Source organism: Protopterus annectens, chromosome 11.part0 (assembly GCF_019279795.1).
Source record: "Protopterus annectens isolate FY-2018-M chromosome 11.part0, PAN1.0, whole genome shotgun sequence".
Lineage (NCBI taxonomy): Eukaryota > Metazoa > Chordata > Ceratodontiformes > Protopteridae > Protopterus > Protopterus annectens.
The window spans coordinates 1,118,148,619-1,118,175,089 of NC_056745.1; the positions used below are offsets into that span (position 1 = coordinate 1,118,148,619).

At 44.0% G+C, this 26,471-nt stretch overlaps 1 protein-coding gene across 1 annotated transcript in view; it reads right to left on the minus strand.

Moving 5' to 3' along the window:
• CCDC77 (coiled-coil domain containing 77) overlaps nucleotides 1-26,471 on the minus strand; it is a 743,168-nt gene that overhangs the window by 129,487 nt on the left and 587,210 nt on the right. The window contains exon 5 of the mRNA XM_044088479.1: nucleotides 14,768-14,996. Coding sequence (XP_043944414.1) covers nucleotides 14,768-14,996 — 229 coding nt within the window. The remainder of the gene's footprint in view (nucleotides 1-14,767; nucleotides 14,997-26,471) is intronic.

Consider the following 26,471-nt stretch of genomic DNA (forward strand, 5'->3'; position numbering starts at 1 on the left):
TGTCCGCTCAGATAAAAATTACCCAAGTGTGCAAGACGCATCTTTGGTGGTGGATCCAGTCTGATTAGGTTCTACAAGGCTGTCTTTTCATTCTACCTCAACTCACGGCCATAGCGACCACAGATGCATCGTAGGCTGGATGGGGGGGGACTTCCTAGGATAAACAGTCAAAGGCACACTGTCCCCTGAATAGGCCAGCTTGCATATCAAATATCCCGGAAATGACAGCAGTTCTCTTAGCATTGCAAGCTTTCCAAGACTCTCTCCCTTTTGGGACTCCTGCAATTCAGAGACAATATTTCCATGGTGTGGTACATAAACAAAAGGAACCAGATCTTACCCCTTCTATCGAGAAGTTCTCAGAGTTTGGCAAAACGGACGATGTCTTCCAACCAATTTCTGATAGCAATGCATATTCTAGTGAAATACAATGTGATAACAGACAAGTTGAGCAGGTTCATTCTTCTACCTCACACGTGGTCTCTTGACAAGCAAATGGAGGAAATGATTTTCCGCCAATGGGGCCAGTTATGCTGCGATCTATTTGCATTTCCCTTAAACAAAAAATGTAGCAGGTTTCTTGCCCTAATTCTCCCACCGTGGCAGTCACTGAGGGATGCTCTCCTACACAACTAGCTCCCCCGGTCTCCTCTATGTCTATCTCCCAACACCCTTAATTCCCAAGTTCCTAGAGAAAGCATCCAGGTTGAAGAGCAAGACATCCTCATTGCCCCTTACTGGCCTCGACATATTTGGTTCCCCTTTCTTTGGCCTCATCTAATCTACCCTCCTTAAATTCTGGATCCAATTGAAGACCTTCTGTCTCACCCAGCAGACATGATTCACTTGGATATCTCAAACCTAAAACTGACCACACAGTTTCTCTACTTCCATTGATAGCCAGACAATATTCACTCTCTTCCCTGCCTGTCATATACTTTTGTCTTGTCACAAGGCTTCTATAAGAAAAGTTTACAAAAGAAAATGGAAGAGATTTGCCCTTTGGGCACAACAGAAGCATACTGACCCTTTTTCAGTACCACTACATAGTGTCCTTGAATATTTAGCAAAAATATTCCACAAAGGAGCCAGTTCCTCAATTATTAAATTACAGCTAGCTGCCATTTCTGATTTTCAGACATTTTCTTCTCCTTTGTAAAATTTGGAAAGAAGACTGGGAAATTAATAGATGGGTTAAGATTGGTTAAGTTGCCATTTCTGACTATGTACCTCAATGTTTTTACTATGTACCTTAATGACTGTCTACTGTACTGTAACTAAAACTGTTAACTTCTAACCTATTATGTATTAAAATCAATTGTATGTTCTATATTTTGTCCTCTCATGTACTGCATTCTATTGTACTGTGGAGCTTTTCTCCCTGGGCCTCCGCTGAAAATGGACCTGTGTCCAGTCGGACTTTCCCAGTAAACAAATGTAAATAAATAAATTCATATAAGGATTGAAAATTCCTCATTAGCGGCATCAAAACTTTGTAAGGCCTTTTTGAAAGGTACTATTTTTTCAGACATGCCTATAAGGATCCTACTCCACCATGGGACTTAAATTTAGTGTCACAGGCCTTAAAATTCATTCATTCTCCCTTTGAACCAGCAGCAAAATGGCAACCTAAAGTTTTTGACTTGGAAAACTATATTTTTGTTGTCTATCACATCTGCTAGAAGACTGTCAGAGCTTCAAGCATTGTCTGCTAAACCTCCTTACTTGATATTTCACAAGGATTAGGTAGCTTTATGAGCAAACACTTCCTTCCTAAGGTGGTGCCAACCTTAACCAATCTATTAATCTCCCAGTCTTCTTTCCAAATTTTACAAAGGAGATGAAAAGTAATGTACTTACCATAACGTTCCATCCGTGTTGTCTATTTTCATTCTTCCTCAACTGTTGAGTTCTTATCTGACACTGATCTGACTCAGCCGTTACTTTAGATCAAAGTCACCAAAAAGCTCTCGAGTTCCTCCCTTACACATAATGCACAAACCCCTAACATAACTCGGATCTTGTTTGCTGGGTTATATAAAGTAGGAAGTACTAATATAATACTCCTGACAAACGAAATCATACCTGGAGCTCAACATGAAGGACAGTAATGCTCTCATAAGCTCTCGTTCTTCCAGAAATCAACTGTGAAGAAGGTTGGGGGTTGGTGGGAGGAATTTGAGGAAGAATGAAAACGGCCAACACAGATGGAATGTTATGGTTAAACACATAACTTTTGGGACAGAGTCCCCAGCTACCTAAAATCCTGGGTGGACTCTAGAGAAGGCTATTCCTGAGCACTGTTGAGCCAAAAGCTGTTCTTCCCCTTGAGATCAGATCCAGTTTGTAATGAGTGATAAAGGTACAAGGATTGGCCCAGGTTGCAGCCATACATGTGTCATCCATGGAAGCCATAGACAGAAACACTGAGGAAGTTGCTATGGACCTAGTTGAATGGGGTCTTAAAGGTTATGGTAAGGATAGACCCAACTTGTTGTAGACAAATGATATGCAATCCATCAGCATCTGGCTAAAGTTACCTTTGTAACTGATTTGCCCAATTTAGAGTCTGCAAAGGACACAATAATTGATCTGTCTTCTTAATTTCTTTTGTTCTATGTAGGTAAAAACTGTGAACATTTAATAAATGCAACATATATTCACCTTTGCTTGCAAATTTAGGAAATAAAACTGGCTGATTAATGCACTTGTTGATACTGGATTCTGACACCACCTTAGGAAGAAATGAAGGGTTTGTACATAATGTTACTCTATCCCTAAGAAAAATCAAGTAGGGAGGTTTACAGGACAATGCTTGAAGTTCTGAAATTCTTCTAGCAGAGGTAATGGCCACTAGAAAGATTATTTTCCAGGTCAAGAATTTAAGATCACATTTTGCTGCTGGTTTAAAGAGGGAATGAATTAAGGCCTGCAGTACCAAATTTAAATCCCATGGTGGAGTAAGGTCTTTATAGGGAGGTCTCAGCAGGAGAATGTCTCTCATGCCTTACAAAGCTTAGCTGAAGCCAGGGAAGAATTCTCAAATCCAATATGAAAGTGAGAGATTGCTGCTAACTAAACTCCAATTGTTGAGAAGCTAGCTCCTTCATTAAAAATCGGTCCCAAAAGTTCAACAACACTTTGTACCGGGGCTGAAATGGGGTCAATATGTTTCTGATGTACCCAAAATACAAACCTTTTCCATTTACTTCTGTAAAGTTTTCTTGTAGAAGCTTTATGGAAAAATAAAAATATATGGTGGACAAAGGAAGACAGCATTGGTTGTCTGGCTATTAAAGGAACTGGAGAAACCATACTGTTAGCTTGAGGTTTGAGATATATGGATGAGTTATGCCTTTCAGTTGAGACAGGAGTTCTGGAATCTGATCCAGAATCCAAGGTGGGTAAAGTAGATGAAGGCAAAGGAAAGGGAACCAAATCTGCCGAGGCCAGTAAGATACAATGAGGATGACATTGCTCTTAGGGGAGTTGGGGGACAGGCATAAAGGAGACCAGGGGGTGATTCGTTGAGCAGACCATCCCTCTGTGAATCCCCCAGTGGGAGGATCAGGGTAAAGAAGCTGCTCCACTTGCTGTGTAGGGGAGATGCAAAAAGTCTGAAGCACGGCTGACCGCACTGATGGAAAATCATTTCTGCCACTTTCACTTTGAGAGACCACTCACGAGGTAGTAGAATAGACCAGCTCAATTTTTTTTTATCATGTTGGACTTTCCTGGAATGTGGACTGCTATCAGAAAGCGGTTGGAAAAGATTGCCCATTGCCACAATCTGGGGGCTTCTCGACACAAGGGGTAAGACCTGGTTTCCCCCTTGTTTGTTGATGTATCAAAGTACTGACATGTTGTCAATCTGAAATGCAGTTGTCCCAAAAGGAAGAGAGCTTTGAAGGCTTGAAATGCTAAGAGCACTGCTCTCATGTTCAGGACATTGATATATATATATATTAGCTTCTTCGGGGGACCAAGTACCTTGGACTGTTTTCCCCAGGAAGTGCCTACCCACCCAATCTGGGATGCATCCGTGGTCACTATGGCCTTGGGCTGAGGGAGAATGAAAGGAAGGCTTTGTAGAACCTGATCTGATCAAATCCACCACCAATGGTACATTTTGCATGCCTGAGTGATTCTTATTTGAACTGACATGAGTTGATAAAGGATTGACCACTGTGTTGCTAGCATTCACTGAAGAATCCTCATATGAAATCTTGATAGAGAAACTAAAATTATGGCCGCTGACATTGACCTCAAAGCTTGAAGTATCAAGCTAGCTGACACTGTGGTACTGTGAATTATCTTCCTGACCTGGAATCTGATATTCTACAGTCTTGAGAGAGGAAGAGAAGTTGTCACTGATACCTTGTTGAAAACGTCTATGAATTCCAATGTCTGACGAGGTTCTTGGAATTTATGGCTATCCCCAGATGGAAGCAAGTCTGGAGTACCTGATCTCTTGCGGTTATTAGTAGTTGCCTAGTTGGGATGGTAATAAGCCAGTCGTCTAAGTATGGAAGCACTCAGAAACCCTGCAGTCTCAAGTGAGCTGCTACCACTGTCATGCATTTGGTGAACAACCTGGAGCTGTGGTGAGACCAAAGGGCAGTGCTCTAAACTCTTAATGACTGGCTCCCAGCTGGAAATGTAAATACCTTCTGGATTGTCTGTTCATTTCTATGTGATAGAACACATCCTGATGGTCTATAGAGCATATCCAGTTGTCCTTGCACAAAAAGGCCAGAATGGACCGAACCATGACCATCTGAAACTTTGCATGTCGAACTGATTTGTTCAAGTCACTGAGATCCAAAATTGGTTTCCAGTCCCCCGTTGTCTTTGTCACTAAAAAGAATAGTACAGTTGTGTACACTTACCATAAATGTAGATGTTCGAGTGTATTCACTGTTGCAGTCATCACATTTGGGTTATCTGCTTGCAGTAGCCCTCAGTCGGCCTGATTAACAAAGTCTTGGGTCCTACGTCGGTTGCTGTCTCCTCTTCCGTGATGTCAGGTCGTCAGGGGTATAAAACATGCAGCCAACATCATTACATCAGTTTTTCGTGCCCCAGATGTCAGGTGCCCCCCTAATGGGAAGCAATTAAATCTATAACTATACAAGGTTTTACATCCAACAAAAAAGCAAATACACCAAAAAAGCTTTTAAGCATTGTAAAGGAGAGAAGAGGTATAGCCAAAAGAAGTCGGGGGGGGGGGGGCTGGAGGGAGGGTAATCAGGACTGCAACAATGAATACACTCTAACATCTACATTTATGGTAAGTGTACACAAATGTACTATGTTCTTCGTGTTTCACTGTTGCAGTCATCACATTTGGGTAGATTCCCAAAGCTAAGGATGGGAGGAGGAATTTAGATAGCATTAGGACCAGCTATAAGGCCCTACAAGACTGCAGTGGCAAAGCCAGCTCTGGATTTAGAAAAAATTGTCAAATGGTAATGCTTGGTGAAAGTATGTACAGAAATCCAGGTAGCAGCTTCAAGGATGTCCCTGGTAGGTACGCCTCTGAGAAAGGCTGTAGAGGTAGATGCAGCCCTGGTTGAGTGGGATCTGATCCCCTGTGGGATAGGTTTTCCATGGTGCTTATAGCAGAAATTAATGCAATGGCCTATCCATTTGGAGATGGTTTGCTTTGAAATAGCCTTCCCCTCTGTCCCTGCAGCAAATGTCACCAGCAGTTGTTCAGATTTCCTTTGAGGTTTAGTCCTGTCCAAGTAGCATTTAAGTTGTCTGTGCACATCTAAGGAGTACAGTATCCGTTCCCCTTTGTTCTGTAGATTAGGAAAGAAGGTTGGCAAATGAATGGACTGATTAAGGGCCACACTGGATACCACCTTTGGCATGAAAGAGGGACTGGTCCTGAGGGACACCCTGTCCGCATGAAAAATGATGAAAAGCTCCACTGCCATAAGGGCCTGTAATTCAGATACCCTTCTTGCGGAAGTGATTGCTAAAAGGAAAGCTGTTTTCCAAGAAAGGCATTTTAAATCTGCAGTAGCAGCTGCCTCGAAAGGAGGAAGGGTGAGTTTCTCCAATACAAAGTTAAGGTCCCAGGCTTGAGTTGGAGCTCTCCTGGGTGGTTTTAAATTTTTGGCCTCTCTGAGGAACTGCTGGAGAAGTGGATGAGAGAAGAGGGGATGTTCTGTGTTATAATGAGCTGAAATGGCTGAGGCGTGAATTTTTATTGAGGAAAAAGACAGGCCCTTGTGAAGCATCTCAGTTAAGTACTGTAAAATCTGAGCTAAATTGGGCACTGCTGAGCTCATCCCTTGAGAATGGGTCCAGGCACAGAATCTTTTCCATTTTTCAGCATAAGATTTTCTATTACTAGGCCTCCTTGCCTCTAAAATGATATTCATCGCTGGTTTACTGAGGGATGGTAAATGAGGGATTAGGTAATTAGCCAGGCTGCTAGGTTCAGTGTTGTAAGCTGAGGCTGCAGAATCTGGTTCTGCTGCTGAGACAGCAGGGTAGGAGTCTGAGGCAAGTGCCATGGGGCCCACAGTGACACACTGCGCAGGAAGGGGTACCAGTGTTGGCGTGGCCAATCTGGTGCAATCAGAATTGTCCTTGGTTTGTCTTGGTTGATCTTTAGTAGTACTTTGGAGAGCAGAGGCCGAGGAGGAAAGGCATAAACTGTTAGGTTTTTCCAGCTGAAGGGCAGTGAATCTACTTTCCAAGCTTGTCTGTGGGAAGTCCTTGTGCAAAATTTTTCCAATTGATGGTTCTGTGGGGAGGCAAACAGGTCTATATCTGGGCTCCCCCATTTGCTTGTCAACATATTGAAAATCCTTGGTTCCAGTTTCCACTCGTGTGGGTCCATGAGATTTCTGCTTAGTCCGTCTGCCAGTATATTTACTTTTCCTGGCAGGAATTGAGCTTGTAGATGCACTTGGTAGCTCAAGGCTGTGTTCTACAATGCCATGGCTAGTCAGCAGAGGGAGCAAGAATGTGTACCCCTCTGCTTGTTTATGTACCACATAACAGTGGCGTTGTCCATCTTTACCATTAATTGTCCTGGAAGAATGTGGTCCTTGAAGGCTGTCAGAGCATTCTATACAGCTAACATTTCTTTTAGAGTGATGTGCAGGTGCATTTGACTTGGGTTCCATTTGCCCTGAATGCACTTCCCTGTCAGGTTCACCCCCACCATGCATAGTCTGATGCGCCTGTTGTGAGGGTTTGGGTGGCAGGGGGTAGTGTGAATGGTAGTCCCTTGTTTTGGTGGCAGGCCTCTGCCCACCAAAGTAACTCTAGGTGTAGGCAAGGTATGATAGGAATCATGGCTTCCAGATCCTGAGAATGTTGACACCATAGGCTTTTTAGATACCATTGTAGTTTCCTCATATGCAATCTTGCATATGGAATTAGAAGAATGCAGGAGGCCATGAACCCCAAGGCTTGCAGTATTTGCCTTGCAGGTAGCAGGGTTTTTATGGCCACTTGTTTGAAGTAGGTTGTCAAGTGAAATTGTTTCTCTGGTGTGAGAGGCAATCTCTGCTTAACATACAAGGCCATGTCAAACCCAGAGCTGTTGGTCATGCTACACTTAAAGAAATCCCAATCCCTCATAGCCACACGCACCTGCGATCTAAACCTTGTCATCACAATAAACAAAACATGCTGGAGGGATAGGTTCCTGACCCAGAGACTCCCCAGACTCTGGAATAGATTGCCCATACATGTCAAGCAGAGTGCCTCTTTGGCCCTCTTCAAAAGGAACCTTGACGATTGGATGGGAGAAAGGAAATTCACCCCAGGGATCACGTCAGTCGCCCTGCTAGACATGGGTCCAGGGAAGTAAATAGTTTGGGAAGAAATAGGCAGGGAATTGTTATGGCTAGGCTTGTAAACGCCCTAGGGCTGATAGCCTAGTACCAACCTATGAACCTATGGAAAGGCATCTGGGAAGTTCTATTCAAGCTTGCTCCCAGGAATATAAATTGTTGACAGTGTACCAGGTGTGATTTATTTTCATTTATGGTGTACCCCACACAAGTTAGCACCCTTTGTACAAAAGCCAGATGATTCAAAAGTATGTCCTGGTTTTCTGCCTGAATTAGACAATCGTCCAGGTATGGGTATATTTGAATATTTCTTTCCCTGCAAAATGCAATGACTGGAGCTAGGCACTTTATGAATACCCTGGGCCCAGTAGATAAACCAAAGGACAGTGCAGATAACTGATAGTGTGTGTGTAGCCTGCTTAGAAGCATAGGTATCTTTTGCAAAATTCTCCGACTGGGATGTGCAGGTATGCTTCCTATAAATCTAGTGTTGCCAACCAGGCATCTCTGCCTAGCATAGGAAGCAATTGGTGAAGAGTCAGCACCTTGAAATTTGGAATCACCAAAAAGGTGTTTAGAGCAGACAGGTCCATGATCGGACACCATGAATTGTCTTTTCTGGGTACCAGGAAAAGTCTCAAGTAGAAACCTTGTCCCTTTTCCTCTTCAGGTACCAAATGAATAGCCCCTATGCTTAAGAGAGAGAGAGAACTTGCCTTTGGGCCTCTGCCCACTGATTTGGAGGTAGATCCGACCAACCGCTTGGAGTTGGTAATGTGTGGAAGTGAAATCTGTATCCTTGGGACACTATATTTAAAACCCATTTGTCCTGGGTAATGAGTCCCCAGTTCTTTGCATGAAGTGCAATCTTTTCCCCCAAAGGGGCAGTCAGTTGAGAAGTGCTTGGAAGTTTTAAAAAGAAGTCATTGAGACAGTTTATCATAGGGGGGAGTTTTATTGCTCCCAGGTTTGGAAGTAGAGGCCCCCCACTGCTTAGTCCTGTGCATACCCTGGGACTGAAGCCTGGATGCCCTGCTGGATCTGGGTTTGGACTGAGAAGGTCTGGAAGAGGCAGGAAAGGACCAATTATTAGAAGGCCAATGCCTACTAAATCTCGGCGGTTGTACTTGTAAAACATATTTAATGGTTTGCATAGATTTATCTTTTTCCTCCATCTTTTTTAAAAAATTCTTCTGGCTTGGTGCCAAACAGGTGGTCCTGATTTAAGGGAGCAGCCAGTAATTTCGCTTTAACATAATCTGGCAAGGATTGCTCCTTAAGTCAAGCATGCCTTCTAAGGACAGACCCAGTTACAGCAGCCCTGCAAGGTGCCTCTAGTGAATCAAAACCACACTGCAACGTATGTTTACCAACTTGTTCAGCAGAATGCATTAAATCCTGTAAATCCTTATTTTCAGCGCAATCGGGAATCAACATCATTTTCTGTTTAAGCAATCCAATAATATGCTGCTGATACTTTAACATATGAAACTGGCAATTCAAGGCCCTAATGGCCAAAGTTGCAGAAGTGTATAACTTCTTACCCCATCTATCCAGCGCTCTGGAGTCTCTATCAGATTGGATAGGATTTTTGACAGTAGAAGCTTTAATGCCCTTGGGTCCCTGTGAAAAGGTTTCAGGATCTGCAGTAGGATTTTTGAAAAGGAACCTGTGAGAGTCAGGAACCCTGTAATATCTATCAGGTTTTCTGGGAACAGGAGGTAAAGAGCCAGGGGCCATGCTAGATTCTGAAAAGGCATCATCAACAATGTACAGTACAGGAGATATAGCTAAAGGCCTGTGCTGGGGGGGGCAGGAGTAAGAAATCCCTAAGCCTCTTTTTAGAATCAGAGAAAACCTGACTTTCCCAACGAAAATGCTCCCTGAGAGTATGCAAGGTTTCACCCAGAAGAGAAATCCTCTGGGGGAGAAGCAGAGGGAATAGAGTCCTCAGCATCAGAATCCTCATAGGTAAATAAGGGCAAATCCTGGTCATCAGAGGAAACAGAAATTTCAGAATCCTGGTCAGAAGTATCATAAACAAACTCAGTCCTAGGTCTCTTAGAGGGGGAAGGTTGGCTTCCTCTGATTAAAGCAATAAGGTCTTCAGACTTTCTTTTCATTTGTTTTTTAGGCATAGAGGCCTGACCATGCGGTCTGGACGTCAGTTTTCTAGGCATGGTTCGAGTTTTAGGCCTTGAAGAAGAAGATGGCATCGGTTTAATATGCAAGTCAGTAGGGCTGAATACACCCTCAGAAGCCGGTGCCTGCACAGCAGCTCCGGACCCATCCAAGGTAGAGACATCCGCAGGTTCCACAGTTTAAGCATCTCACGGCATACCGGACTCCAAATGGGTCTCAGTAGAGACCTGCGAATCTGAAGTAGCAGGTATCAGGGGCTGCGAAAGCGCCTCACTGAGTACCGGCGCCTCGGCGGCCTGTCTCTGTCTTTATCTTTGCGCTTTTCGGAATGTCGGTAGTCGGATGGCTTACCGAGGACATATCAGGATAATTAAACCAAAATATTTAGATGCGAAAAAATATACAGATGACGGATAGTTTGTGGTTTAAATAAGGCACAAAACCGACAGTGAGGTACGTCGAGGTCAGGACCTAGACAAGGAATACAGTACGAATAAAAATCTTTATGAGGTATTTGTTTTCCACAAGAAATGCAATTATTTACTTTTACTGACATCGGTTTAGAGCAAGAAAAAGTTTCTCCAGTGGGGTACTTAGCTTTTAGTTGAAGACTTCGGTTCTGAAACTCAAACAAAAATTTCAGGAGTCGGCTGACCGGCACTTGCGAACTGCTTCTGCTTCGGGCACAGCACGGCAAGAAAGACTGATGTAATGACGTCAGCTGCATGTTTTATACACCTGACGACCTGACGTCACGGAAGAGGAGACAGCAACCGACGTAGGACCCAAGACTTTGTTAATCAGGCTGACTGAGGGCTACTGCAAGCAGATAACCCAAATGTGATGACTGCAACAGTGAAACACAATGAACATCTTGAGTAACTTACAGATTCTATCTGGACTGGTGGGACTTCTTGGATGATTCTTTTTTCTAACAGCTTTTATATTTCTATTGCTGCTGTTTTCCTCTGACTGGGTGGAACACTGAAAAAGTTAGATACAGAAGGAGATGGAAAGGAAAAGGGAAGAATATAAACTATGGATATGATCCTCTGCACTCACACATCTTTTGTGATGTTTAGCCCGGCTCTTTGGTGCAGGAATAATCGACCTTCGATTGCATCCAGAGGGGGACAACCAGGCTTCCTTTCAGGAGCGCTTGTAGGGTCTGTCTCAGAAGGCATCTCTGGACCTCTGGTTCTGCAGGCCTCCTCTGCCACATGGGCACCATTGACCATTTGAGTTCCCTCTTCTGCCCCTGGAGGAACTATCTCCATGTGGGTCTTGAAAAGGACCCTGGACTTTCTGAACCACATTTTTTGACCACCTCACTGATTCCTAGAAAAAGGATCTTTGACGGGGTCGAAAAACTTACATCCACTGCAGATAGGGTCTTTCCATCTTTCTCACACCCGAAGACGGTGTCTTTAACTTTAGGGCCAAACAATGAACTCACATCAAAGGGTGCACTGATGAACGAGGACTTGAAAAGCTCTGCAAAGTCACACAAGCACATCCAGGCATGTCTTCTGAAGGAAATGCCTGAACCAGCCACTCTTGAGGTACCTTCAGCTGCATGCGAGATAAGCTTCATACATGAACTAGAAATAAATTGTAGGGTAGCCAGTTGTGTGGCCACATAAGTCTGAGTCTTAGCAGCAGTAGTCCCAGAAAGGGAATTTGACAGTTTTTTTATCAAGTCCCTTTGTAGTCTTGAAAAGTGTGCCAAGTAGTTCATCAACCTGACAGCAAAGGTCACATGCTTCCCAAATCTGTCCAATTCCCTAGACTCCTTGTTAGGGGGATGGACAGATGAACTCTGCTCAGCAAGCTCCTTCTTGGTTGCTGCAGCCATGACATTAGCATCTATAGGCACTCTTTTGCTCCAAAATTCCCTTCCTACAGGTGGAGCCAGAATCTGAGGTGGTCTTTTGGGGATTGGATCAACCATGTCAGGCTTTTTCCAGACCCGCCTAGAGATCAAATCAATGAGCTCATCGGTGGGTGAAGCTACCCAGGAGATAGATGAGCTCCAAAGACCTCCAGGAATACCAATTCCTCTGAAGAAGGTTTATCAGTGGACCAACCAACCCTCTGCTTAAGGATCTCAAGAATGTCTCCAAATGAGACGTCTTCAGGTGGTGATCTTGGGGAACTTTCCCCTCCATCGAAAGAAGTATCTTCAGTGATGGACTCCCAAGTGGCTCCTCTTGCACTTCTTCTTCCTACGGACTTCGTTGGTGGGATGCTCCAGTGAAGTGTCAGAAGAGACAGTAATACTCTGCTGGGTAGCCTGGAGACTAAGCTGGCTGTCCCTGTGACACAGAATGATGTGGCTAAAGGTGCAGGGACAACTGGGATCCAAAGGAAAGCTCCAAGGGGGGACTGTCCATCTTGCTGAAGCAGAGAAAACTCTCTTTACCACCTCAAAACCATAGCGCCCTGGGAACAAAGTGGCTAACTCAGCACAAAATTGCAATTGGAAAAACACAGGCTTTTTGTTTGAACTGAGCTGAGAAGACACGCTTCTGCCCCACTTGTTCTGTCTGCCCTGAAGGCATTCCACCTAGGCAGAGGTTGGAGCTGAGCTGTTCAGTCCCAAAGCTCCATGGAGCAGAGACAGCTCTGACAACTTTGGAGTCAACTCTAACATCTGGGATCCGAGAGTCATCTGGCTCTGAAAACGTCGGAGCTGGAGCGCAAGGACATCCTCAGAGCTGAAGGTACAAATATCTTAGGACCTTATCCAGATGGTCCCAGCATATTCGAATCCAGGGGCTCCAAAGCAGATGGATGGATTGGAGAAGGAGCTGATACAGGTGGTGTAGTGGGAACTAGGGCTTCCTAACTCAAAGGGGTAGAAGCCGGGAGCACTCCCATCTGTATCTGCACCAAGAGAAATCTCCTCATTATTCTGTCCACATCAGTTTTAGTCAGACTTCAGGAGGAACAACAGGAAGCTAGGGATGGGGACTTAAAGTGCTGGCATTCCATAAAAGGAGAAGGTACTCTGGAAGGTACCGCATCTACACTGGGTGAATATCTGGTTCTTGGTAAAGGCCTCAGATCCAACAGGCTTGAATCTGAGGAGGCCATTGTTGGATATGACGTCGATAGAATAGTAGCAGTCTTCAGATCCAATAATTTGGCAGCTCCGTGAACGAAGGAGTCAAGGATCCTGAAGGTCTAGGAGACTTAGTGGAAGGCTCCTTAGACTTTGACTTGGAGGACAAAGCTCCAGCAATAGTCTCGGAGAAAGATAACAGGAGTAACCCTTTCAAAATAAGTTTATTCTTCCTGTCTGCAACTGCACATGGATTAAAGTTTTTACAGATCGGACAGTCTACCTGAAGATAATCCAGGCCCACACAATATACACATAATGAGTGAGTGTCAGACAAGGGCAGGTTGTGCCCGTACTTTTGCGCTTCTTAAAGTCAGAATGGCTTTTTATGAAATCTTAAATTAGATTATCAAGAAAAGAAATAAGAAGGAAAGACATTTTTAAACAAGAAACAAGAAATACCAACAATGATACAAAGAATTACGCTAAAAAGTGTAAAGGGAGGAAATATAATCAACAATTACCAACAATATTTGACCCCCCAAAAAAAAAGCATTAACAGAGTTTAAGAAAAAGGAGGATTTATAGTAGAATGAGACCTTATAAAGGAACCATTGTTCCTTATGTTGAGCTACAGATATGTTTGTTTTTTTTTTATTACCAGGGTACTAACTTTTCCTATGATACTGTAAGCCAGCAAACAAGATATGAGAAGGTTATGGATAGCTCATTGCGGGTAAGGGAGGAGCTAGAGAGTTTCAAGTGATCATGAGCTGAAATTAATGGCCAAATAGGATCCAAGGATTGGATTCGAACCCAATGGTTGAGGAAGAATGGAAATGGACAACACTTTTTCTGCTTGTGCTATTGTACAGGAGCCTTAAATATGTAGCTCTGAAATACCCTTTGAAATCGGGTAATCCCAGACCGCCTTGTTCTATTGGAAGAATCAACTTATCCCACTTGATTGTTGCCATCCTCCTTCAGCTCTTTATTAATGCGATCAAAAACTTCTCTGGTTGATAAAAATACGCCTGACCTGAGTATAAAACTGAAGGGACTAAAAGCATTTTAAATACTTCAATATCCATAAAACAGAGCTTCCAGTTTCTCAGTTTATTATTATCTTTTTAGTCGCTTCCCACTAAAGCCCATTCAGGTGTTGAGCTTACAACTTATTGGCCTTTCCAGAACAAACATCTATACAGGAAAAAGGAAAATCTGGAATAAAACTACATAAAGCATGCATCTGTCTGCCTATGCAGCTGTTTAAGTGGCTGGCAATTAAAACGTGCAACACAATTATATTCATAAAAAGACTTCTTTCCATGAAGATTAAATCCTTTGAGAACATGCAGTACCCCAGAAGTAATATACTGAAGTCAACGAGATATCAAGCTATAAATCCAGAGACCTTAGTTTGAATCCTATTAGCCCAAAGTTGCAAACCATGTCATCATGAAAAAATCATTTAACATTTTGCTTCTACATTAACCCTGACAATGGGCTTCTGCTTACAATGATTGTCACAAAACACACAAAGCTTAAGAAACAAGAGGGAAATTAAAATAACCATAGTCAACAGTGTTAGAATCTACCTCAGGTAATAAACTGCAGTATGCGGTCTAAAAGTGCTGAGCAATCCTACAGAACACAGGAATGATTCTCCCAGATTAGAAAACATCTCACAATAAATCTGCACAATCAGAATGAATTCTCACTCCTGATATGTGATCTGTACCTTGATCTCTTCACTGTGAATTTGCCTTGTTTCATGCTCTACCAAGGGGACATGGACACCATTCCAATCACACCCTTGGTGCACACTCAGCTGCTCCCGACATGCATCCAGCTCTCTCAAGAGACGGTCTTTTTCTGCCATCCATGCTTTCTCATTGCTTCGGCCATCAAATTTAAGATGCAGAAAGTCTTTAGTACTCTCATACAGCAAGTTCTGTGTTTTGTGCAACCTAAAAACAAACCTCGGGTTAGATTTAAAATAATCCATACTGCGTTGCTTCTAAAAACATAAAAGTCTAGAGTATTATCAATGGCATCAGGTATATGGAAAGCAGGAGAACACTCAAATAGGAGAAGGAAACCGCTCATAAAAAATAGCCATCAGATGCAATTAACCTGCACCAGAATTATAAGCCTCGCAGAATTATAACCTATACAACATTTGATATTTTACTATAAAACATAACACACAGCAATTTAGGGTAAATAAATTCAGCTGTCTAGAAGGTTGTCACTTATTATTTTTTATACGTTTTACAAGATCATTAGCTTTAGCTCAAAACCTGTATCAAATGCCTGAATACTAAAATACAGCAATGCAAAGCCATCTCAGAGGCAGATAGTTGGAGTCCTGGCATTGCTGATGATGCAGATTTATGCAGTAAGCAGCTGGAGGAGGTGGGAATAAGTAAATCAACAGTTTACTCACCTCCAAGGAATGGAAGCAAGGTGATCAGCCCATTAGTTGTAATGCTTAGTAAAGACCAGAAAAAAGCTCTAAGAACTAAGGGGTTCCTCAGGCATCATGGTACAGCAGCAGTCACCAAAGAAATGCACAAGGAGACACATAAGGCTGGCACGTACTGAACACTACTGTCCATACCTTTAAATGGCAGGGACGTCAGATGTAAAGAAAAAATCCTCAACAAGAATATGATAGTGAACTAGCATGAGTTCTCACTTTCTATAACCCATAAATGGCAGGCATTTATTCTTACCTAGAATGGGATATGTTAAGCACTAGAACAGGCAATATGGAGAACTGTAATGTGTCAAAGCGCCAGCAAAGCTAGACAGTCAGGCTTATGGTGGCAAAAAGCACAACAATACAAATGCTTAGTACATTTTTCAAAAATGTGTTTTGCTGAAGTGAAGAAAAAAACTCTGAAAACTAAATCAGTATACTTAACTCTAGTATACAAACTTAGTGAAAAGAAAGTTTAGTAGTATTTAATGCACAATTCTGGAACATACCATGACTAGACATAAAACAAAACTTCTCACAGAGACCTTCAAAGGGGCAAGGGTTTCATCATTCTCACACTGATCTGCTCTTAAAGTCGGAAAATCTGTGTTTGCATACTGGGATGGGATGGTTGATCAAGAACAGTGGTAAAACTAAAGGATACTAAAGTAAACAGGTGTCCCTGTGTTTTCTTCCTTCTTTCTTTCTCCTTATTCAGTTTTAAAAAATCTAGGCACTGCAAGGTAAAAAAAGAAAAGTCAAAAGAGCAGGATACAAGAAAAATGTATGTGCTTTTTATCACTCTTGCATGGGGGACTGACTGGATTAAGGACCTTGGCTTTATCTACTAAAGTTTTTATGACAAAGCAAATAAATAAAAAAAAAATACTGTCTAGCAAATAAGTGAGTGCTTGTAGAAGTAATTCTGTATCTGGTTCTCGTGTCTCCATGGCAACAATCTGATAAGGAGCAACAAAAACAGAATGCTTATTTTGTTCAAGGGACTAGGAGATAATGTTTTCTAAAATCATTCAAGCATTTTTCCCAATATGGGAGAGTAATAAAGATAAGACAAAACCAAACAGCACTTAGAAGCACAGGCTGTAACAGGTGGCTTAGCATAGATAACCTTCCTCAAGTCACTGAGTGTGGCTTTCAGTGATGGACAACTGTTCCTACTAGGACGGTTAAACTTCAATATTTGAAGTTGTACATAGTTTTGTGTGTTAGTATCAAGTTAACAGATTTTAGAGGTATATTTTTGTGTGTGTGTGTGTGTGTGTGTGTGTGTGTGTGTGTGTGTGTGTGTGTGTGCGTGTGTTTTGTTTGTTTGAGGGCTTTCAATTAAAAAAAAAAACTTTTTGTGAGGTTGGCATAGGCTCAAATGCATGTGACAAGAAACAACTATATAAGAGATCAACCTCAATCAAACATTAGTGTATGCATGTAACACAAAAGCTTGAAGTAGACACTTGACATAAAAGCTGTGACGCATAAAATGTGGGTATAGTAATTTTTTAGCATAATGACGCTTTCCAACTATATTAAAAATGTAGAGTGCAAATGGCTGTGCTAGAGGAGATACATTTGGAAAGAACTGCACGTGAATTTGAAAAAAAAAAAATATTTTCAGGATGGTTATTCAGCAGAATACCAGGGACAAAGGAAAAGAGAAGTACCTATATTAATTGCAAAAGGAGCTCCAACAATGACAGAATAGGGGAAAAAAGACAATAATGGTAGAGTTGCAGTACTAAGGGGCTAATAGCAAAGGAGAAGGATTACCACTGGCATGTATTTATATTCCACCTAAAACTGTTATAATGGAGCTACGAAAATTCTGGGAGAAATAATTAGCTTTCTGCAGGGATTATTATTTACAGGTGGGGAGTGAAATTTGATATGCAGCAGTGAAGGTGTATCGCAGGGGCCCAGAAGAGAAACTATAACAAAGGAGGGTAGATTTTTGAAGAAATGTATGAAAAATATTTGGCATGGAAGATCTGAATTCAATAGTAGGAGTTTGGAGTGAATTTACATATTATTCCCCAAGATACAAAAACTGGTCAAGACTAGACAGAAAGTACAGTTGTGTACACTTACCATAAATGTAGATGTTCGAGTGTATTCACTGTTGCAGTCATTACATTTGGGTTATCTGCTTGCAGGTAAACCTCAGTCGGCCTGATGAACAAAGTCTTGGGTCCTGCGTCAGTTGCTGTCCCTTCTTCCATGATGTCAGGGGTATAAAACATGCAGCCGACACCATTACATCAGTTTTTCTTGCCCCAGATGTCAGCTGCCCCCCAAATGGGAAGCAATTAAATATAAAAGTACAATGATATACATCCAACAATAAAGCAAATACACCAAAAAGCTTTTAAGCATAGTAAAGGAAAGTAGAGGTATAACCAAAAGATGTTAGGGGGCTGGAGGGAGGGTAACCTGGACTACAACAGTGAATACACTCGAACATCTACATTTATGGTAAATGTACACAACTTTACTATGTTCTTCGTGGTTAACTGTTGCAGTCATTACATTTGGGTAGATTCCCAAAGCTATGGTTGGAAGGAGGAATTTAAATAGCATTAGGACCAGCTATAAGTCACTGCAAGACTGCAGTGGCAAAGCCAGCTCTGGATTTAGAGAAAATTGGCAAATGATAATGCTTGGTGGAAGTATGTACAGAACGCCAGGTAGCAGCTTCTAGGATGTCCTTGGTAGGGACACTGCTGAGAAAGGCTGTAGAGGTAGATGCAGCCCTGGTGGAGTGAGGTCTGATCCCCTGGGGGATAAGTTTTTCATGGTGCTTACAGCAGAAATGAATGCAGTGGCCTATCCATTTAGAAATGGTTTGCTTTGAAATAGCCTTCCCCTCTGCCCCTGCAGCAAATGCCACCAGCAGTTGTTCAGATTTCCTTTGAGATTTAGTCCTGTCCAAGTAGAATCTAGTCTGAGGCAGTTGCCATGGGGATAACCGTGACACACTGCGCAGGAGGGGGTATCAGTGTTGGCATGGCCAGTCTGGAGCAATCAAAATCATCCTTGGTTTGTCCTGTTTGATTTTTAGTAGTACTTTGGAGAGCAGAGGCAGAGGGGGGAAGGCATAGACTGATAGGTTTTTCCAGCTGAAGGACAGAGCATCCACTTTCCAGGCTTGTTTGTGGGGAGTCCTTGTGCAAGATTTATCTAATTGGTAGTTCTGGGGAGAGGCAAATAGGTCTATATCTGGGCTCCCCCATTTGCTTGTCAACATGTTGAAAATCCTTGGCTCCAGTTTCCACTCATGTGGGTCCATGAGGTTTCTGCTTAGTTCATCTGCCAGTGTATTTAATTTTCCTGGCAGGAATTGAGCTTGTAGGTGCACTTGGTAGCTCAAGGCTGTGTTCCACAATGCCATGGCTAGTCCGCAGAGGGGTTAAGAATGTGTACCTCCCTGCTTGTTTATGTACCACATAACAGTGGTGTTTGTCCGTCTTTACCATTAGTTGTCCTGGAAGAATTTGGTCCTTGAAGGCTGTCAGAGCAGTCTGTACAGCTAACATTTCTTTTTGATTGATATACAGGTGCATTTGACTTGGGTTCCATTTGCCCTGAATGCACTTACCTGCCAGATGAGCCCCCCCATGCATAGTCTGATGCATCTGTTGTTAGGGTTTGGGCGGCAGGGGGTGGTATGAAAGGTAGTCCCTTGTTTTGGTGGCAGACCTCTGCCCACCAAAGGAACTTTAGGCATAGGCAAGGTATGATAGGAATCATTGCTTCTACATCCTGGGAATGTTTACATCATAGGCTTTTAGATACCACTGTAGTTTCCCCATATGCAGTCTTGCATACAGAGTTTTTGTGGCTACTTGTTTGAAGTAGGTTGTCAAATGAATTTGTTTCTCTGGCGTGAGGTAAGCCATCTGGGAAGTTGTATTCAAGCTTGCTTCCAGGAATATAATTTGTTGACAGGGAACCAGGTGATATTTCTTTTCATTTATGGTGTACAGGTTAGAACCCTTTGTACAAAGGCCAGATGATTCAAAGGTATGTCCTGGCTTTCTGCCTGAATTAGACAATCATCAGATATGGGTATATTTGAATATTTCTTTGCCTGCAAAATGCAATGACTGGAGCTAGGCACTTTGTGAATACCCTGGGCGCAGTAGATAAGCCAAAGGGCAGTGCAGAGATCTGACAGTGTGTGTAGCCTGCTTTGAAGCAAAGGTATCTTCTGCAAGATTCCCTGATTGGGATGTGCAGGTATGCTTCTTTCAAATCTAGTGTTGCCAACCAGGCATCTTTGCCTAGCATAGGAAGTAACTGGTGAAAAGTCAGCATCTTGAATTTTGGAATCTCCAAAAAGGTGTTTAGAGTAGACAGGTCCAGGATAGGATGCCATGAATTGCCTTTTCTGGGTACCAGGAAAAGTCTTGAGTAGAAACCTTGTCCCTTTTCCTCTTCTGGTATCAACTAAATATCCCCCCATGCTTAAGAGAGAAAGTACTTGTTTTTGGGCCTTTGTCCACTGGTTAGGGGGTAGGTCCGGCCACCAGTTTGGTGTTGGCAACGTGTGGAAGTGAAATCTGAATCCCTGGGACACTATATTTAAAACCCATTTGTCTTGGGTAATGAGCTCCCAGTTCTTTGCATGAAGAGCAATCTTTCCCCCCCTTCTCTCCCTTCCCTTACCTCAGAAAGATTTTACCGTTTTAGTTGGAGGATAACCTTTTCTTTCTATCTCCCGTAAAAAAAAAAAATATATATATATATATATATATATATATATATATATATATATATTTTTTTTTTTTCCTTAGTATCACTGTTAGTGTTTAGTGATAGTTATCTATAGTTGTTTGTAGTACTGCTTGTAGTTTTTGGTTGTGGTAGCTGTAGTCTGCAATTTTTTGTGGTTAGTACTTTATTTCTGTGTGTGTGTTTCTTGTCCTTGGTTTTCCTCCAGGATGTCCAAGGATCCTAAGCCATCCGGATTCAAGAAGTAGGACTCATGCTGTCAGAAGATGTCTCTGACAGATGGTCACACTTCTTGTGTTTATTGTCTGGGCGCTGTGCACCTGCAGGACTCTTGCTCGATTTGCCATGCTTTCAGTCCAACAGTCCTGCAGGAGCGCAAAAACAAATTGATCCTGAGGGGTTTGCTTAAGCCCCAAGATTCACCGGCAAAGGCTCAGCCAGTGAAATCTTCCTGGCCACCTAAACCTTCAGCTCCCAGTTTGGAGCCGTTGTTGGGTGAAGCTATACCACCCATCTCAGCTCTGGCTGGAACTGATGTTCCTCCCTCTCAGTCAGCTCCAACACATTCTTCGGAGCCATCTGAGTCTCGAAAAAGATCAAGGTCTCCTTCTCTGGAGTCAATACGTTCGGCTCCGAAATCGCCTCTGCTCCAGTCGGAGCGTAGTCATCGCTCATCCCACTATTCTCGGTCCTCAAGACTTTCGGACCATGACTTGGAAAGAGTGGTCAGTAGGCTGCTAAAATTGCAGGCCCTAGCCAAAATGTTGCCAGCCCCCCTCATCAGGTGTCGGCTCTGTCCACGTCTGTAGATATTCCTCCTCTGACTCATCCTATGAGCTCGGAGCCGGAGTTCGTTGGGGTTCGAGTCGTGGAACCGTCGGCTCCGATACCTTCTACTTTGGTTCTGTCATTGGCTCCGATCCCTTCCATGGTACCATACCTGGAGGGATCTGGGTGCCGAGACTCCCTTGTCAGCTCCGAGGGGGCGAGTGGCATCGGACCCTTGTCCGACCCTGCTCTCCCCCTCAGGGCTTCGGCTCAGGTGAGCTTGGCTGTCCCCCTCGGCGCGGAGAGAGGTTCTGGTTTCTTTGGAACCGGAGCCCTCTCTGCATCCGGGCAGGGACGCCTTCGAGGTGATGAGGAGTGTACTGGCCCCCTGAGTCAGTCCCACGATCGACCCCATCGGCTCCTCCCCCTAGGGTGCCTGCGTCAGCCTCTGCCCCTCTTCCAGACCCCAAGCATGGGGATCCAGTGCTCCAGGACACCCCTTTGGGTGTATCCTCCTCTTCCGACGACTCCCCTGATCATTCAGAGGAATCACCTCACAAGAGGAAATGCAAGAGGAAGCATGTTGACTCCCCCGAGTCTGTCACATCAGATACCGACTTAGAAGAGTCGGAAGAGTCTCCAAGATCCCCCTCTGAAGATGTCTCCTTCTCAGACATCCTTGAGATGCTTAGGGAGAGGGGGAACTGGACTGCCCTAAGCCCATCCGAGGATGAGTCGGTATTCCTGGATGCGTTTCGATCCCGGCCTTCCACCTCCTGGGTGCCTCACTGATGTCTGTGGTGGCTCGGAAGGCGTGGTCAGCTCCAGACACAGTGGAACCGACCCCTAGAAGACCTGCAAAATTCATTACTGCACCACAGGACAAACAGTTGTTGACCAAAGGTGTCCCCATTGATGCCATAGTGGTAGTGGCGGCCACAAAGGAGGAGTTGGCAGAAACTTCTTCATCTGTCCATCCCCCTAACAAGGAGTCCAGGACGATGGACAGATATGGGAAGCGGATGTTCTCTTCAGCAACCTTTTCCATGAAGTCCCTGAATTACCTGTGCCATTTTACCCATCTTCAGAGGGATCTCCTGAAAGAGCTTGGAGATGCTCTCCAAGATCCATCAGCTGAGGGGGCCCAGGCTAAGGCAGCCTCCCAGCTGGCGACTCTTAATTCAGTGTTAAACTCCTCCATGAGGCTCATTTCGTATGCAGCCAATGGTGTGAGTAGAGCCGCAGGCACAGGCATTGCCCTAAGGAGGCACTCTTGGATGCGGCTATGTAACTTTGCAGAACCTTTCAGAGCGTCTTTCACCAACACTCCTTTTGATGGTTCCTCTCTCTTTGGATCACAGGTGAAGGATACCCTTACCAGGTGTGAGCAGGAAGGCAAGACTCTCTCTGCCGTAGGAGTCCATTTTTCCACTCCTTCCAGACCATATCCCAAGGGTCAGAAGAGTGGAAAGATTTGGTTCTGGAAATCCCAGGGAGCCTTGCCGGACACACATGGTGAGTTCCCATCCAGGGGCAGAGGAGGGAACAATAATGGACGCTGCCCTCGTGGCAGAGGGGGTCCGCAAAATCAGGGCAGCAGAGAATCCTTCTCTGAGAAGACCTTCCAGCATTCCTGAAGGGTTGCCCAGCTGCCCACCTCTGGAGGCAGTCGGGGGAAGATTATCACTGTACCCAAGAACCTGGCAAGACATAACACAAGACAAATGGGTACAGTCCGTTATATCCGGAGGCTACCGAATTCCCTTTGTTCGCACCCCCTTAAGGCCAAACAAGTCCCTTCCAGACGTTTCACCCAATCTAAGGGACCACGCAGTTCAAGAAGTCTCAAAACTGCTAAGAAAAAGGGCCATCCAGCAAGTCCCAGCAGACCAACAAGGATCCGGAATTTACTCAAGGTTCTTTTTGGTACCAAAAAAGACAGGGGACTGGAGACCCATTCTGGATCTCAGCAGACTGAACAGGTCTGTACAAAGAACGAAGTTCCAGATGGTCACGCTACAGTCCATTTTGCCCTTCCTGGGTTAGGACAATTGGATGTGCTCTATAGATCTTCAGGATGTGTACTACCACATCAAAATGAACAGATGCTCCAGAAATAGAAGTTATGTTCTTACCATAACGTTCCATGTTAGTTGTCTTCTTCTCGCCTTCTTCTTGCTGGATGGGTTCTGAGCCGACCTCGGCTCCGACTCGGCCACTCTAAAAGCTCGAGAGTTGGTTCCACCGGCTCGAGACTCCACTTATATCCCACAATGTTAGGCGTGAGTTACCTCAGATCTCGTTTGTAAGCTAGGCCCAGCTTATAATAGTAGCAGAATAACTAGAAACAAAGTCCACCTCTATAAACAAGGGAGAAGAGAAGGGTGACCTACATCCTGATCCAGGAAAATATGCACAGCAGAGCATATACCTAAAATAAAGAGGTGGTAGAAAGAGAGGTCACAATCAAAACTCCTCTAGGTCTGTCCAGGCCAGGGGGAAGGAGGGTGGGACGCAAGAAGAAGGCGAGAAGAAGACAACTAACATGGAACGTTATGGTAAGAACATAACTTCTATATGTTAAGTTGTCTATCTCGCCTTCATTCTTGCTGGATGGGACCGCGTCCCTAGCACCTTGTCCCAGGTGGCCTAACGGAACAGACTCTTGAGAACAGTGGAACCAAAGTTAGCTCTATGCCTAGAAGCTAAATCCAACTTATAATGAGAAATGAAAGTGTGAGGAGTAGCCCAAGTAGCCGCTGCACAAATGGTGTCAATAGGCAGTCTGTCTTGGAAGGCTATAGAAGTAGCCAAAGCTCTGGTGGAATGGGCTTTAGGTTTGTTAGGCAGCTTTTGGTGTCTAATTTCATAAATAAGGGAAATCAGAGATGTTAGCCATCTAGATAATGATACCTTTGAAACTGAAAGTCCCTTTCTGCCTTCTGCATAAGAGACAAACAGCTGGTCAGATTTTCTGAATTGTTTGGTTCTATCCAAATAGTACCTTAACTGACGATGAACATCTAGCCAATGCAATTTTGTTCAGACCTGTTAGAATATTCTGGAAAAAACACAGGGAGGTCAATGCTTTGATTTAGGTTAGACGCCGAGGCTATCTTAGGTAAAAAGGACGGGTTGGTTCGTAAAGATACCCTGTCCTTATGGAACAATAGATAAGGAGGTCGACAGCTGAGTGCATGAAGTTCTGATACTCTTCTAGCTGAAGTAATAGCTACCAGAAAGAGAGTCTTCCATGATAGCAATTTTAAAGAACAGGAGGCTGCAGGTTCGAAAGGGGGAAGAATCAAAGAACTAAGAACTAAATTTAAGTCCCAAGGAGGAGGAGGATTTCTTATAGGAGGTCTGAGTAGAAAAACTCCCTTCAAAAAGGCTTTGCAAAGCTTGTGGGACATTATGGCAGACTCTGAGATGCCCACATGAAAGTTAGAAATAGCTGCCAATTGAACTTTAAGAGTAGAAGGAGATGAACCTGCATGGAAGAGTTCAGCTAGAAAATCAAGGACCATTTGGATGGAAGCAGTGAAAGGATCTATGTCCCTTCCTTGAGCCCAATAGGCGAAACGTTTCCACTTACTCAAATAAATCTTCGAGTGGAAGATTTATGGGAGCTATCAAAATATCTCGAACAGAGTGAGATATTTGAGGAAGCCTGGCTAAGGTTGGAATTGGAGGAACCAAGCAGTGAGGTTCAGAGAGGGAAGGGAGCGATGAAACTGACCCGACTGATGGATCAAAAGATCTGGAACTAGGTCCAGATGCCAAGGTCGCTCCAACAGAAAGTGATGTAGAAAGGGGAACCAAACCTGTCGAGGCCAGTAAGGAGCAATGAGGATCAACGAGGCCTTCTGAGCGATAGCTTTCTGTATCACTTGAGAGATAAGTGGGAAGGGAGGAAATGCATACAGAAGTCCCCGGGGCCAAACTTGGACTAGAGCGTCTCTGCTGGGCTGGCCTGGTAAAGGGAATAGGGTGAAATAATCTCTGCACTTGCTGTTTTGGGGAGTAGCAAAAAGGTCGCAGCAAGGCTGACCCCACTTGAGAAAAATTTCTCTCACAACAGAGTCTTTCAGAGACCACTCGTGAGGCATGAGGATAGCTCTGCTCAACTTGTCCGCGATTTGATTGGACTTCCCGGGGATGTGCGTTGCTATCAGAAACCGCTGAGAAGAAATCGCCCATTGCCACAGTCTGAGTGCTTCTCGACACAGGGGGTAGGACCTGGTTCCGCCTTGTTTGTTGATATACCACACTACAGACATATTGTCCGTCTGGATTGCTATCGTTCCCAAGGGAAGAGAGTCTTGAAGGGCTTGCAACGCTAAAAGCACTGCTCTCATCTCTAGAACATTTATGTGCAAGTGGCATTCGCCTGGTTGCCATGTGCCCTGGACAGTTCTGCCCTGATAATGCCCCCCCACCCGATCAGGGAGGCGTCCGTTGTCAGAGTAGCAACCGGAGGGGGAGGAACAAAGGGTCTTCCCAAGAAGAGCTGAGGGGAAGACATCCACCACAGAAGATGATTCCTGCATGTTTGCGTAATCATAATGGTGTGGGACATCGGAAGTTGCTGGTATGACCATTGTGTGAAGAGCATCCATTGAAGGATTCTCATGTGGAATCTGGCTAATGGGATCAGAGGTATGGCAGCCGCCATAATCCCCAATACTTTCAGAACTAACCTGGCTTTGACTCTGTTGCTGCTGAAGAGGAGCGAGACCAGTTTGTGTATGTCTGTTATTCTCTGATCTGTTAGCCTCGCAGACATGTTGACTGTGTCTAGAATTGCGCCTATGAAGGTAATAACACGACAAGGCGACAAAACAGACTTTTCGCAATTTATTGAAATGCCTAAGTTTTGACAAATGCGAAAGGTGTAGTCCCTGGCCCTTAGAAGAAGATGCTTGGTGGGAGCTGTGAGGAGCCAGTCGTCCAAATATGGAAACACCTGGAATCCCTGACGTCTCAGGTGAGAGGCTACCACTGCCATGCATTTGGTAAACACCCAGGGCAGTGGTGAGTCCAAAGGGCAGGGCTCTGAATTGAAAATGACTGGTTCCCAGCCTGAAGCGGAGAAATCTTCTGGAGCGTCTGTTCATTTTTATATGATAGTACGCATCCTGAAGGTCTATAGAGCACATCCAGTTTTTCCTTCCCAATAGGGGAAGGATGGACTGTAGCGTGACCATCCGAAATCGTGTTTTCTTGACTGACTTGTTCAAGATACTGAGATCCAAAATTGGTCTCCAGTCCCGTTTTTTTTGGAACTAAAAAGAACCTGGAGTAGATTCCAGATCCTTGCTGGTCTGCTGGAACTGGCTGAATTGCTCTTTTTGCAAGCAGCTTTGAAATTTCCAAAGCTGCAAGATCCCTTTGAGCGGGTGGAACATCTGGAAGGGATTTTTTTGATCGGTTTGGAATGCAAACG